Source organism: Erpetoichthys calabaricus, chromosome 6 (assembly GCF_900747795.2).
Source record: "Erpetoichthys calabaricus chromosome 6, fErpCal1.3, whole genome shotgun sequence".
NCBI lineage: Eukaryota > Metazoa > Chordata > Cladistia > Polypteriformes > Polypteridae > Erpetoichthys > Erpetoichthys calabaricus.
The window spans coordinates 175478260-175493933 of record NC_041399.2 but is presented as its reverse complement, the minus strand read 5'-3'; the positions used below and the strand labels follow the sequence as shown (position 1 = coordinate 175493933).

Below are 15674 nucleotides of genomic sequence, written 5' to 3'. Positions count from 1 at the left end.
GAACCCCTCACGGCAACCGCCAAAGCTGCACAAGGACTCAGTACTCCCAGGGCTGCCAAGAGTTGCAGTACATTTAAGTAGCAGGGCTACAGCAGTGTCTGCATTTTTCAGCAATAAGCTGCAAAACTTGCAATATAATTTCCATTTGATAATTGATGACAAACCCGCAAATACACAGATCCGAGAAACACATACATGTGAATTTCAAGGGCTAACCTGTATTATAAATTTTAGCTATTTACTGAAAATTGTGGTACACTGTTACTTGTCCTTTGTTAGGGGAAGATTACTACTCAGTGTATAGAATCAGTTAATTGATTAGTGCCACAGTAAGGCAGACAGAAAATCAAAATTATGTGAAAGGACAGACTTTCATAGATGTCAGTACAATAAATGTCATAGGTCTTATTAGAAATCAGGTATCTTGAAAGAACATACAAGACCCAAGACATGCAAGATCTGGAAACTTACCGAGATAAACAAAACTCAAGTGTCTTTTTGAGATGATCTCGAAGATCTTCCTGACTTTCTGTCTCAGGTGCATCACTGCAACCTAAGTGAAGTGAGAAGTTTTGAAGTTTACAGTAATATTCATGACATGTTTAAGTGCATAGTAAATGTCCAGTAATTAACTCCATTGCATGTAAGACGTGTTCAGCCAACAACACAATCAAAACAGGGAGACAGCTGGCAGATCATTTCAGGGAACACACTTGACATGTTAAAAATCAAAGATGGTTCATTTCACCTTATTTTCTTTCAGCATGGGAATAATCTTTACCTTTTTTCTCTCACACACTTTACTTTATCAGTGTGGTTATCACTTCAACATTTCAACACTCTGACTACTTTTAATGCCAGTTATTTTCATCTATCCATTCCCTAAAAACTCTTCCTTCATAACAGGAACGTGCAGTACCTATATCTGGGCACTACTGAACACAAAGCCAGAAACCAGACTTTGATGGAATGACAGCATACTGCAAGTCTCTCTCACTCATACTTGTGTGACAGTGTGTTGTACATAAGAGCTATCGTAAGGTAAATGAAAGATTTTATATATATATATATATATATATATATATATATATATATATACATACATATACATACATACTAGGGGGCTTCGCCCCCTGCTAGCTTTGCTTGTCAACCCTCTGCCTGCGCTACGCGCCACCCACTTTGCATCTCTGCTGCTCGCGTTTTAATATTTCACCTTCACCAAACAACAAATCAAAAATCCCAGAAAATTTCTTTGTCCATGTTTTGCAGATAAATTTCATGTAAAGCGCAATACTTTTGGACATATGGACTTGTATCCATCATTGGCTGTAGAATTTCTAATACATCCGATCATTTAACTCTTTCAATTATATGTTGTATCGCTTCTCCATGATCATAAATATAAACCTGTCCGAATTGTGGTTTCTTCTAAATTAAACTTGTAGTAGCTTTAATTGTTACGGGACCACAGATTCTCATTGCGTATGGTCCTGAATCGTGTAAATCTATGTTCTGAGCATTGAATGCTGTGAACGTGAAAAGATTATTGTGGAATCGGATATTTTGCCTGTAGTGTTTGTGGATTTCACTTTCACCAAACAACAAATCTTTTAATTCTTGCAGATATGCCTCTTCATTGGGAAGAAACACTACTTTTCCCTGATGGCAACACGAATCAGACGATCTACAAGTCTCCAACTTAAACTTTAAAGCCTTACAATATCTACATACTTCTCTCATATCACCTATGTCCATATATTCAATCTCTTTTCGCTGTTCCATTATTTCACCGATTAATAAGTTCTGTTTGTTAGCACTCATGCGATCTTTACAATCAGTTTTTTTGAGACTTTCTAATTTTAGTACTTTCATAAACTCTAACCTGCTCTGCCTCTTTACGATGTTCTACTTTGTCTTCTACTCTTAGTCTTTTATTTCCAACCCCGCTTGGACCTGCTAATTTTTCAGTTCCATTTGTTCCGGGCTGATTTATTACTTTCCTTATTTTCTGAATTTGCACTTTGATTATTATTGTTCTTTTTTGAATTCCTTTCTCTCCAATGCTTTGAGGCCTCTTTTCGACACGCTGCTCTTTCTTTTTCGCTTTAGTCTTTGACGTGTCATCTTGAACGTATAAAATTATTGTCCATAAAAGGACCATATCGAAGGAAACAAATAGATTGTATGTCTAAAAATACTGTCCAGAAAAGCTTCTTTTCTGAGAACTTTTCATATTTATAGGACCTGAGAGCACATTAACTGTGTCTAACAATTCACATGAATGAGAAATGATTGTACCGTGTGCATGGTTGTAAATGTTTGAGAGGAGGGCAGGACTTTTCAAAATCTCTTGTCTCGTGGGACTTGAAATTATTTCTCATGGAAACTTTAAATTATCGCATTGCAGGATTTCCTTTTATAATAGAAAGATACATACATACATATACACATACATACAGGTAAAATTCTGTTACAATGAACTGCCAGGGACCTAAAAAAATATCTAGATGTAATGAGATTCTGTATTTGACACTATTGTGCTTTCTTTAACTTGCATCCAGGTGTTTGCAATCATTTCAATAGCTTCTTTCACGTTAATTTTAATCTCCCTCTGTCTACAAGATATGCCGACAAGAATTTTTCTCAGCATTTCTTTGTGATAATACACTTTCAGGCGGTGAATGATGCCCAAATCTAATGGCTGAAGCACTGCCGTGCAATTGGGTAGGAGGAATTCAACGCGAACATTATCTAAATGTAGAAGCATGCTGTGTGCAGCACAGTTATCAATCAGAAGTCGAATCATCCTCTTCTTCTTCATATCGTGAGGTTTCTGAACTCTTTTGGGATTCCCCCAAACCAATGGGAACGACACACTGAAGTGCATCCCAAAGCGCGACTGCCGCGTCTGTGGAAGATTATTTGTCCGTTGCCGGGGCAGGGCAACAGCAGGCTCACATCGGTGTAGTAAAGCGCCACAGAAGCAAATAGTAAAAGATCGGGGTCGCGCTATAAGTCCCTGTCTTGTACCCCAAAACATGAAGCTTAGTCTCAGTACTTTAGCAAAACCAGCTTTATTCAGCTTGAAACAGGAACAGCAGGGTTATTTATTGTAGCGTGATCTGCCACTCTCCTATACACAGACAGAGCAGTCAGGCAGGGTCATAGCCAGGTTAGTGGCCAAGTAATGTTGTTACCTGCATTTACAATGCTCCTTGCATCACCAATCGAGATCTTTTCTGTTTGCGTCAGTGAAGAGCCGCAAAGATTTAGAGATACTGTATCTCTCTAATATTAAAAAAAAATCCTGTGGGAGGGAATGGCTAGGAGACAATACGTGATTTTCACGTTAAGATCGCGGAAGACAAAAGACCCGCGAGATGGCCAGCAAAAAAAAAAATCAGTAGTGTAAAGGCACGCAGCACACGCAGATACAGGGGTCTCAGTGCATATAAAGCGTATAAAGGACAATACATTATAAATGAAATGTCAATGAATAAAAGATTGCATTAGCACAAGCAAAAGGAAATTAATCATCAGGAACAGGTATAATTGAAAAAATAGCAGGACAAAGCAAAGTCAAAAATAAAAGGCAAAAAGCAGAAAACAGTCTTTCTGCATTCGCAACATTCAATGCACAAAACGTAGATTTACACAATAATGGAACATACGCTATGAGAATCTGTGGTCCTGCAACAGTTAAAAAACAACGACAAGTTTAATTTCAAAGAAAACACAATTCGGTCAGGTGTATATTTATGATCACGGAGAAGCGATCACAACACGAGCAGCAGAGACACGAAGTGGCAAAATGGACAGTGGCTGTACAGGCTTTAAAATGATCGAAGGGCAGCGCGATAGCAGCTGCCCCCCACCCCCCTTTCACAATGCGAGCAGCGTTATACGTCCTGCAAGAAAGAGATTTAACCACGCCCCAGGCCAAAAATAAAGGACAATTATTGTTTTTACAACATCACCCGAGACCAGGCAGTGAGCCATCATTTAAAACAAGTCCACAGACATCTAACCTAGCAGTTGTTGGATTGCTTTTGGCAGACAAGCATCATGTGCTCCCAGCTCTTAAAACGACGACATGCGACAATTAGAACAGGCAGCTCACAAGCAGCAAAAAGAGAGCAGTTGATCCAATGGCATATCCTTAGCATGCGTTCAGCCGATCAACCCCCCCCAACGTCAGCAGCATTATACGTCTGGCGAGAAAGAGATGTAACCACGCACGGGGCCGGAAATAAAGGACAAGTATTGTTTTTACAAAAGTTTTTAAAGTGAAAATAATGCATATCTAACAATTCCCATGAAAATAATCTCTTTAAATTGGATATCTGGTAAACCAAACACGAGGGTGGGTGAGCGAAGCGAGCAGGGCGCGGAGCCCCTAAGTCTTTAAATGTTATCAAGATATCTTTAAATGTTTTACAGATATCTCTAAATGATAATTTGGCTTGTCATATAACAGAACTATGAGCCTGCTGTTGCAGTCTTCCACAGACGCAGTGATTGCACTTCGGGACACCCTTCGGCGTGTTGTTCAATTGGGGAAGGTCCCAAAAGAGTTTAGAAACCTCACATTTTCCTTGAATGAGTGCTGCATTAATAGGAATGTTTCTCGAAGGAGCATCACTGAACCACATAAAAACAGCTTTTTTCAACGTCTTCTAATGCAGCAGTTCGCATACATTTGCAACCCGAGATTTTTCTTTTTATTTGCTCGGTCTTTCAAGAAAGTTGACAGTGTCGAAGGCGAAATTCCAAATTCACTGGCAACATATTTTTTTTCTTTGCCACAATTGATAGCTGCAAAAATGTTTCTAATTTTTCTTTTTTCTAATATAAACTGTTATTGTTTCTTTCGTGTCTACTGTTTCTGTAGGAGGGTGACAATGAGCTAAATTCCAATGGATGTTTTTCAAATGTTGACAGGCAATAAGCAAAAGGTATTGCTGAAAACCACCGAAAACAAAAACAGCAAAACAGTACGAGGAAAATTCGAAGAAAGAAAAAAAAAGCTGCGACCACAGAAATAACTGCTCTGTGGATGATTCATTCAGGCATTTTAAGGTGTTTTGGGCACTTCGTTGTACTGAAAGTATCTGCTGAATGTATTTTGTAGTAACGAGATCTCTATAGACTCATGTCATATGGGGAAACTGTCGGGACCATAAAAATACTTCGTTTTAATGAAAATTTCGTTGTAAAGGAATTTTACAGATATGCACGCAGTTAATTAAGAAAATTTCCTTCCATTTATAGTTACACAAATTTCCATTCCTTGATGTAGGAGATAATTGCTTTATCCCATTACTATCCAACTAAAAGAACTGCTAAATGCCTGAACCACCAACAGATGTTAACTGCTTTGCAACTTATTTTGAAATGGCCACACATTAAAAACTGGCTTACTGACAAATCAGATCACTACTTTCCATTCTATTAAATAATACCTTTCTGACTAGAGTCATGCATAGGTTCAAATTCTGTGTACACAGGATTTGATGATTCCAGAGTCACAGCTTTCATGTCTGCAGAATTTGACAGAGGACTTGCAGGAGATGCCTGTAGCTCAGGAAACAAATCCTCCTGATATGATATGGATTTATCACTGGCGACTTCATTCCCTGACAAAGAAAGAAAGAAAGAAAGAAAGAAGGCTTAACATAAAACTAAGCAAATAAGCTAATCACAACAATGCAACAGCATATATAATGACTATAAATAAAAACAATTCACCTTGGATGTCTTATTGCTTTGCAATACTGAATCACAGTGAATTTAATCAGGCTTTTTGATATTGATCATTAGAAAAACGCTACTGAAAGGAAAAGTGAAATTAGATCTCCATAAATTAGCATACACATAGTACAATTATTAAACACAAACTGATTGTCCAAGTATTCAACTGCTTCAATTCAGTATTTAGTAGAGGCATCTTTGGTAGTAATTTCCGCCTTCAGTCTATTAGCACAGATCTTGTCAACATTACACATATGGGCAGGGCACACTCCCCATTGTTCTTTGGGAAACTGCTTAAGCTCTGTTAAATAGTATGGAGGCTGTGAATGCACAGCTACAAATTCCCATTTGAACTGAGGTCTGGACTCTGACTTTGCCACCCTAGGACATTAACTTTAGGAACACTAAAATTCCTAAAGCCTATGGAGGAAAAGAAAAAAAAAAAAACGTAATCTCGGCCCACCTTAAATTCCTTCGCACCTCTCCATCAGCATGTTTTGTTTTATAAATGTGTCGATCAGCAAAAGCAACCAGCAGCCCCATTCCCTAATAGCGCCCCCCCGCCCTTAACGGAGCTCGACTCGGACAAAAAGTTCTCCCAGCTCAAGCCAAGGCTCCTTATCTGTGTTGCACTACATGAACGGCACTGAGAGAGTAAAATTGAATAAAAAAAAATATTTATATATTATAAATAAATAAAGCACTAACTTTTACAAGTGGTCAAAATTTATAGCAGGTGTTACAGACTCAAATCAAATTGTTGTTTTTATTATATTACAGTAATAATAATAAGAGTTACAAGGCAGCAGTTCTTACCTCTGCACCATTCAAGAATACATATCAACTTCCTGTCAATTGACATTTGAGCTTAGGATTTTAATTCATTGATAAGCGTTCGATTAACGTGTTTTTTTTTCCTCCCTTTCGTTATATTCTTGAATAAAAGCACACGTTTATTTGATATTTGGTATGAAGTCTTCACACATTATACACTTCATGTCATTATTAGAATAACATGGAAAAAGTTTATGCTTTATGCATGTGTTCAGCATTTCTTGCCTTGCATTTCATCCTACACTTACCCAGATCTCTGTAGACATGGAACACACATGAAATGCATGTGTTCCAAATAACGATATGCTATATTATTTACCCTATACAACTCCAGGCACCTCACACACAGATAAGGAGCTTTGGTTTGAGGTGGGAGAACTTTTTGCCCGCGAGCTGAGCTCCATCAAGGGGGGTGATGGGACAGCAGGCTGCTTGTGCTGATCGACACATTTACAAAAACAAAAGAGGCTGATGGAGAGGTGAGAAGGAATTTAAGGTGGGCTGGGATTACCATTTTTTTCGTAGGTTTCAGGGATTCTAGTGTTAAGCCATTTTTGAATATCTTTCACTTTATGTTTAGCAGTATTGTGCTGACAGAAGATGAATCTTTTTCAAAGTCACAGTTCTCTTGTAGACAGAAACAGGTTTTCCACAAGAAATTTCCTCAATTTAGTTGAATTCTTTTTACCTTCTACCTTCACAGTCCATTTATGGACTGCTGCAGAGAAGCATTCCCCCACCGGGATGCAGCCACCTCCAGGCTTGATGGCAGAGATGATGTGTTTTAATGATATGTGGTGTTTAGGCTATTCAAGCAGAAAGGAGTAAGAGGATCAAAAAGCTAAACTGTAGTCTCATCAGTCCATATAACCTTTTTCCTCTTGATTTTAGCAGTTCCCACCCGCGTTCTGGCAAACTATAGTAGATATGTCAAATATGTTCAATAGCGGCTTGTTATTTGGTACTCTTGTACCAAAATAGAATTTGTAGAAATGCGCTTTCACTTTACCATTTAACAATCTTTCTTCATGATCAATGCCAAAAAGCCTACCTAACAACTGCAAATCATAGTCTATTTAAACAATAAAACATGTCAAAGGTAAAGGGGTGATGAGTTAAATATATTTCTAATAATTGCAAGTTGGTAAATTCAATTTGCAAAGGTTTATCAACTACAAAAGGTAGCATCGACGTCCATATTTAAGTTCCCCTGTCTAAGGAATAGTACATAACACATTATACCTTTGATATTGTTTATAAGGGTGTTGGTAGAGATTAAAAAAAAATTTTTTTTAAATAAAGGAGATGGTTAATTTTTATTAGATACTTAAGCAAACTCAACTTCTAGCAGCCCCCATTCATTAATAGCAGTTACTAATTTTGTTCAGTATTGACCATGCATCTTTACTCAGTAGCACTGTTGCAGGTTAAGCAATGAAAATTATTTGTCCTTAAATACATAGTACTTAGTGGTATTCATCTGTGCAAATAATACTAAATTCTTAAGTGTCAAATTCTCCCAGTGATTAAACTCTATAAAGATAGGTCTCTATGACTCATATATTCAAAATATAAAATAACAAAAAAGAAACACACACTAGTGCAGTCTTCTGTTAAGATTAACCCCGCATGCCCTAAAGAGATTTGACATTACCTAACCCAACAATGAATCGTTATTACCTTACTTATTTATTAAAGGTGCTTCAAATGATTGCAGAACAGTAAGTATAACACTTCACATTCTTAAAGTATTTATACAAATAAAATCCGTTGTTTCACACCAGTATCAACTAAATACAAAAAAAGTATGAATTTCTCTTCAGAAATTTTACAGCCCCCTGCTTGCTTCACTCTACCCCCCTCCCGCGCCAACCACTTTGGGTCTCTGCCGTTCACATTGTGAAGAGGGGGGCTGAATGCACCACAAGGATATGTGATCACTCCTCCGACACCCCCTCTTAAACGGTGACACAATGGGAAAAAGTTTTTTTTTTTTTTTTTTAAACCTTCTCTTTGCTCAATCAGCTGCTAGATTGCTTCTGCCATGCCGCGTGACCTGCATTTCCTGCGACACACTTCTGTCATATCACCTGTGTCCATATATTCAATCTCTTTTCACTTTTACATTTTCATCAATATCGCATTTAATTTTGATTTCTTGTTTGGAATTACATCGTGACAACGCAACGTATAACTGCCCGTGAGTCAATATCGTTTCTCTCTACAAGAAATGTGTCTGACATAACCATGCAGGACTTTTCCAAATCCCTTTGCATAAGCTCTTGTCTCACGGGGCTTCCGGCCCTGGGCATGGTTAGATCGATTGGCACAAAGACTTGTCTCGCGGGATGTGAAAGTGTCTGAGACAATCACGTCTCATCTCCTTCCAAGATTTTTTTTTTTTTTTTTTAATAGACAGATTTAGCCAAGACATTTTATGATGCACAATTCTGAAATCAACATTCTTTTGTGCCCCAATCGGTGCTATCATTGTACCAAGTTTATATTGCATATCCCATAGCACTGCAAAGTTATAATGTTTGGCATAAGGTGTCATCCCATCCCCCAACCCTCACTCAATTTGGAAACAAAGTCTCCTGTACCAAAAACAATGCTTCAAAATGAGTACTGCAGATACAATTATTTTTCTCTTCTCTACAGGAAGAAAAAACACATTTTATATATCACTCTAAAAAAACAACAATTTCTAAATATTAATTACGCACTTTATTTTCAAAATTATTTTTCATATCAGTTCTTGAAACAATTTCAGTTTGCCACTAGAAACTATTTAATATATAAAATATTTAATTTTGTACAATAGGTTGGGATTTTTGTGCTGCAATTCACACATCTTCTCCTGCCTTCTCTTGCAGATGTCACATAATGGTTTTGTATATTTATGCGTTTTTTTTATTGTTTTGTTATTTTCTTCTCCTTGAATTTTACATCTAGGATAAACTAAATACATGCATACATTTTCATTCCAGTTCCTTCCAGTATAGGGGGTCAATGCCTTTTCTGGCAGCCCTGCACACAGGTCAGGAAAAAGCCCTGGACACGACACACACGTCTAAACCATTCACACAGTGTCTAATCAACGCATCGTGGCATGCCAAGTCAAAAACTGACATATTTAGGAACAGTGGTGTGGACAAGTGGCATCTGATTGAAGCGGTGGGGGGTGTTTCCTCACATGAAACTGCAAGTGGCTGCATGGCATAACACAGCATGATTGAGTGACATTTGATCGAAGAGTGGTGCGCTGTGAAAGTCCACAGTGTGATTCAGTGACATTCAATAAAAATTGGGGGAGATGGCATGGCACCATACAAGTACACTTTATTGAAGAGCAGAACATCCACTATGGAAGTTTACAAGGCCAGTGACAGTCAAACAGGGGGGAATATGCACAGAGTTCCTTACACAACACTTAATGAGGGAACAACATAATGGTACTTTACCAGTTCGCTAGTAAGTTAAAGCTATAAGAGCACTGCTCAAAAAACTAACCGAGAGAATATGCAGCCGTCATTGTGCAAATATAGTAACAGAACTCCTGACACTTGAACTATAAAACTGCACACCATTACACTTTAAAATTCTACTAATCAGTACCTACAAATTAAGCATAGTATCAAATCCATCAACAAACGCATTGTTCTCATTACAGTCAAATCCGACTCAAGGTACTCATACTCCGTATCACTAGCATTATGTAACTTTTACAAGACTTACTCAGCCATATTTTTTTTTTTTGAAGAAGACAACAGCATTTCCCTAGCACAACTTCAAGTCTTATTGCACATCAACAAAGTCTGTATGTACCCTCACAGAAGCTTGTACGTAACAATGCATAAAGATTAGCTGTCGCATATGCAATTCATTTCTTGCCTTTTACGCACAGCTGTGACATTTAATACAAATATTAGAACAATCTAGATGAGAACAGGCCATTCAGCCCAACAAAGCTCGTCATTCCACTAGCCACATAATTCCTCTAAAAAACCATCAAGTCTAGTTTTGAAAGCCCCTAAAGTCCTACTTTCTACCACACCACTTAGTAGCTTATTCCAAATGTCTATGGTTCTCTGGGTAAAGAAAAATTTGCAAATATTTGTGCAGAAAAGCCAAGCAAAATGACACCTTTTATTGGCTAACTAAAAAGATTACAATATGCAAGCTTTCGAGGCAACTCAGGCCCCTTCTTCAGGCAAGATGTAATACAGAAACTGGAGTTCCCTATGTTTATATACACACTCTAGGACAAGAAACAACATTGGTAAATATTTAAATGAGAAATTTTAAATGTAAAAAATTAATAGATTCATTCAGGCTAGGGTTAATTTAACAAGAGAGAAAAGAACAATGTATTGTTAAGATCTCTGGATAAGATAACTGTCCAACAAGGTCTTTTGAAGTTTGTAATGAGTTTTTTCAAAACAATGTGGGTCTGTAGACAGGTTGTCTATCATTCTGAGAGATGTAAACAATCCTCATATCTGGCCATAAAACTCTTGTCTTTATTCAATCCATGTTGTAAAGTATTAAATTTTAGTATGAGTTTAACTTCCCATTCTTTTCTCTCTTGCTGTGTTTTGAAGTTGCCCATAAGCACTGTGACTTTAAAGTCCTTCTCACAGTGTCCATGGCTGTTGAAGTGGGCCACCACAGGAACATCTGTGTTGCCATGTTTAATGTGGAACCTGTGTAAATTCATTCTCTGGCGGAGTGTTTGTCCAGTTTCTCCCACATAGAGTGCAGTGTCAGGACATTTCATGCAGAAAATTAGGTAGACTACATTAGATGATCTGCAGGAAAATGATCCCTTTATGTGATGTTCAAGTCGGCAGTGTGGTATAACTATATGGTCTGTCACATGTTTTGCATACAGACCATATAGTTATACCACACTAATCTTTTTAGTTAGCCAATAAAAGGTGTCATTTTGCTTGGCTTTTCTCTACATTCATAATGGCTAACACGGTACAACACCCTAGTACTACAAATATTTGTGCAAAACTTACCCTTAACAAATTTCCAACTCTGTCTGTGTTCTTAATTCATTTTAAAATAACAGTTTCAATTCACCATACTAATTCCCTTCAAAATTTTAAATACTTCAAACATGTCTCCTCTTAATCTTCTTTTGCTTTAACTGAAAATGACCAATCCTAGACAACTATGCATCAATGGAAAATTTTGAAACTACACTATTCAAAGGTAATGAATCTTGTATCAAAATGGGTTTCAGAGTGTGTGTACCTATCCTCGTACCAAAGCATGAAGCATCTCTGGATTTAAGAGTGTAGAATAGCTTGCTGTATTTTATTGTTGCATTGCTTGTACTTAAACTGTGAACCTGAAACAAATATCTTCTCTTTATGACTGCTAAATTCATTTACACTCTACTTAGAAACTATTGTATACTGGGCATTGGTCTTTAATACTGCACTGCATGCTTTACCTACATTAGCATGATAGGTTACATCAAACTCACAACAGTTAATTTCTCCCAATTTGAGTTAACGTGCTCCACCATAGATTAGTTCCTGGCCTGAGCCAATGCTGCTGGCAGCAAATCCAACCTTGCAATCTTTTATTCAAATAAGTGGACTGAACAAAATAACTAGTGAGTTGTTTAGACACACCTGCACCAGAACAAAGCTTGCCTCAATGTTGTAACTATTCTAAGCCAAAGTATAAAATTTCGTAAGTCAGCAGACTTATCGCTTTACTTCCAGTTATCCAGTGTCTACCCACCTATGCACACTGACAACTAGTATAGAATTATACTGCTATAAATAGCATAACTGGAAGATTACTTGTTGGAAGATTAAATCTTGGAAATGTGTCATTATAGACTTTCAATTACCAAAAATAGGTTTATCCATATACATTTTCCTATGTCTGTGGCATTTAGCAGCTAACCTGAGAAATGTCTGCCTATTTCTGTTGGTGAGCTTTACCCTAAAACCATTGTTTTTCTTTGTCAATGAATTTTGACAAAGGAATATACTGGAATATGCTCATTATTTTTTACAATTGTTTTGGACCTATTTGGCCTCTTTGGAACTCTTAGCAGTTTGCATCACATACAAAAGAGGTTTAATTTGTGAGCAACATGAGGCAGCTAACTGGTAAAAACCTCCACAACACTAGAATTACCAGAGCCTACGAAAAAACCCGTAGATCCGGCCCACCTTAAATCGCTTCTTAAAACCGTTCTCACCTCTCCGCCAGCGTCTTTTGTCATCTAAATGTACTGATAAAGACAAGCTGCTAGCAGCCAGCTATTCCATCCCCCCAACGACTTAGAACGTAAACGAGCTTTTCCCAGCTCATGCCTTGATTGATTATCTGGGAGTGAAGTGGAGTTTTAGAGTAGAAATAATAGATTGTTATTTGGAGCACACGCATTTCATATGTGTTGCATTTCTACAGTAATCTGTGTAAACACATTGTTAAAACAAACGTTTTACAATATTCTAATAGCAAATGACAAAATGTAGGTATAAACTATATAATGTACGAAGCCTGAAGTCCAAATATCAAAGAAACACTTTCACAAAAGGTACGAAAAAAAAAGCCACCGGCAAAAAAAGCCGCCTTAGTGTGCGACATTGACACGCATTAGCCATCACTGCTTCCGTGGCGCAACAGTATCAGTTGCTGACTGGGAATCCGAAGCTCATGAGTTCAATCCTGCACAACTCCATTTTGAGAAGTGTTCTTATTTTCACTATTTTAGAATAAAAAGATACATTTGATTTCAGTCTGTAACAGCCAGTATAATTTATGATATTTGTAAAGGTTAGCTTTATTTTTTTTTTTTTAATTCACTTTTCATTGTCTCAGTCGCGTTCAGGATCCTTCCCTACCACCCCCCACCTGACACTGCTGTTTTCACATAAAGACGCGCTATAGTTCTGCAGTGTATCACGATACATACGACCGCGTGTTTTTTTCCCCCAATATTGCCAGTCCCCACGTGTTGCTGTATGCTGTTTCTTTTGTACTCCAGGACATGCAGAGGAAAGCATAGTAAAGAGCAGTAACTTCAGCGCTATATGCAATCATCAGACACTCCCCATCTGATGCTGTTTTCACATAAAGACACGCTAAAGCTCTGCAGTGTACTTGTGACTGCATTGTCGTACCAATGCTTGCGAACGGAAGTGTCTGCATGTACTTTTCGTGGCATTATACGTGTATTTTTTGAGCATGCCCATGTAGCTCAAACACAGGAACATATGTTGATGTAAAAGTATAACAAAACAAGTGCACTTTTATTCAAGACTATAACCGAAGAAAAAAGAAAGCAAGTTACAGTAGGCGGTTGATATGACAGCTTGCGTGGTGCAATGCTAAGAACTGCTGATTTCCATTCTGTGCTATATAACTGTTAACATTTGAATCTGATGATTGCATATAGCGCTGTCTTATTCAGTGTACGCAAGAACATGCAGGTGGCCAGTTGCTGAGTGCTACAACGCACATTTTAAAAAAAGAGAGAGACAAATATATGTGACGTTTTGAAGAAATCATTTTATGACGCGAATAGTACTAATCAGAAAACATCGTCGAAGTAATGCAATATTATTTGAAAACGAACAGCGTCAGGTTGGGTGTGAAGTTATACTGGCGCTGTTTGAGTCAGATCAGAAGCTGAATAAGCTGAAAACGCTCCTGTTCTGGCTCTAAGTAAACAAGCATGAATTAATCAACAGAAATAACCGCGATTGACATTTTAAAGTTAACGATTTACAGTGCATACCAATTTATAAATTCAATGTCCGTTTGAGGAAAAAAAAAAAAAAACACTTTCTTCAAAGCTGGGAATCGAACTCGCGTCTCTGTAGCACGGTAGGGCAGCTGTGCTCCAAGTCAGCAAACCGTAGCGTTAAGCCACAGAAGCTGTTGTATCATCCTTGAACCTTTTGTGAAAGTGTTTATTTGATGTTTGGACTTCAGGCTACACAGATTCTATAGTTTATGCCTACATTTTGTAACATTTATTACTAAAATATGAAAAAGTTTCTGTTTTAGCAATGTGTTTACACAGATTACTGTAGAAACGGAACATGCATGAAATGCATGTATTCCAAATAGCGATCTATTATTTCCATTCTAAAACTCCAGCAGTTCAGTCACTCCCACATAATCAAACAAGGCATGAGCTGGGAAAACTTAGTGAACGTTCTGCGACGGTGGGAGATGGAATAGCCGGCTGCTCCTCTTAATCGGCACATTTAGAAGACAAAAGAGGTGAGAACGGTTTTAAGGTGGGCCTGATCTACGAGTTTTTTCGTAGACTCTGGTAATTTTAGTGTTAACTGTGCTTTGTAGCAGCATTTGTAATTTTGCTTTAGATTCTTCCAAGATTAAGATCCTATTTTAGGTGGCATTTCTGTTACTTTGCCCATCTGTGCAACCTCCCTGACCAATGCTCTGATAATGCCAGAATCGTTTAGATTTTCCCTCAGTTGTTTAAATTAAAGAAATATCAGAAACAGACTCCTACAATTATGGGAACATAGATTTTTTTTATGAACATATGCTTGCTGAATGGGATATGGTTGCCATAGTAACCTTAATAATTCAAGTTTCAGACCAAATGAGTTTATTCAGCAAAAGATACCATGTGTTCAAGGTGAATGCACATGTCTACTGTAAGCTGTGAATCTTAAAATTTGCAGTAATTTATCCCACTTTAGAACCCTTCTTTAGGGAAGCCATGAAATTTTATTAACCTGAAAACAGCCAGCACTGTTGCCATTTTCACCTAAACATCCTAAAGTGGATTGTCCTATATACAATCTAAGCAGTTAGGGATTCACAACCTCCCATGAAGCCAAAATCTTTGCAGTTGCGGACAGGCAACATGCTGTTTTACCAGTTATCCAAAAAGTTACTAGCAGTTGTGGTGAATCTTAGCAGCTGGGACAGAGAGACTGATCAGAATTAAGAAAAAGAATGTAGCCAAGGAGAAAACTTGCTCTGACTGTCCTTGAGTGGCGTAACTAAAGCACAAACTTCACTCTTTTCATGACTTAGATTGTATCACATTGGTTTCTCTAATACAG

General features: G+C 37.7%; 1 protein-coding gene across 3 annotated transcripts in view; it reads right to left on the bottom strand.

Annotated features, from left to right (window-relative positions):
• Window positions 1-15674, bottom strand: part of larp4b (La ribonucleoprotein 4B) — a 146257-nt gene that overhangs the window by 57467 nt on the left and 73116 nt on the right. For all 3 annotated transcript variants that reach the window (XM_051929038.1, XM_028804127.2, XM_028804129.2), the window contains 2 exons: window positions 5466-5639; window positions 472-553 (listed from right to left, as the gene is read on the bottom strand). In XM_051929038.1, the coding sequence (XP_051784998.1) occupies window positions 472-553; window positions 5466-5639 (256 nt within the window). The remainder of the gene's footprint in view (window positions 1-471; window positions 554-5465; window positions 5640-15674) is intronic.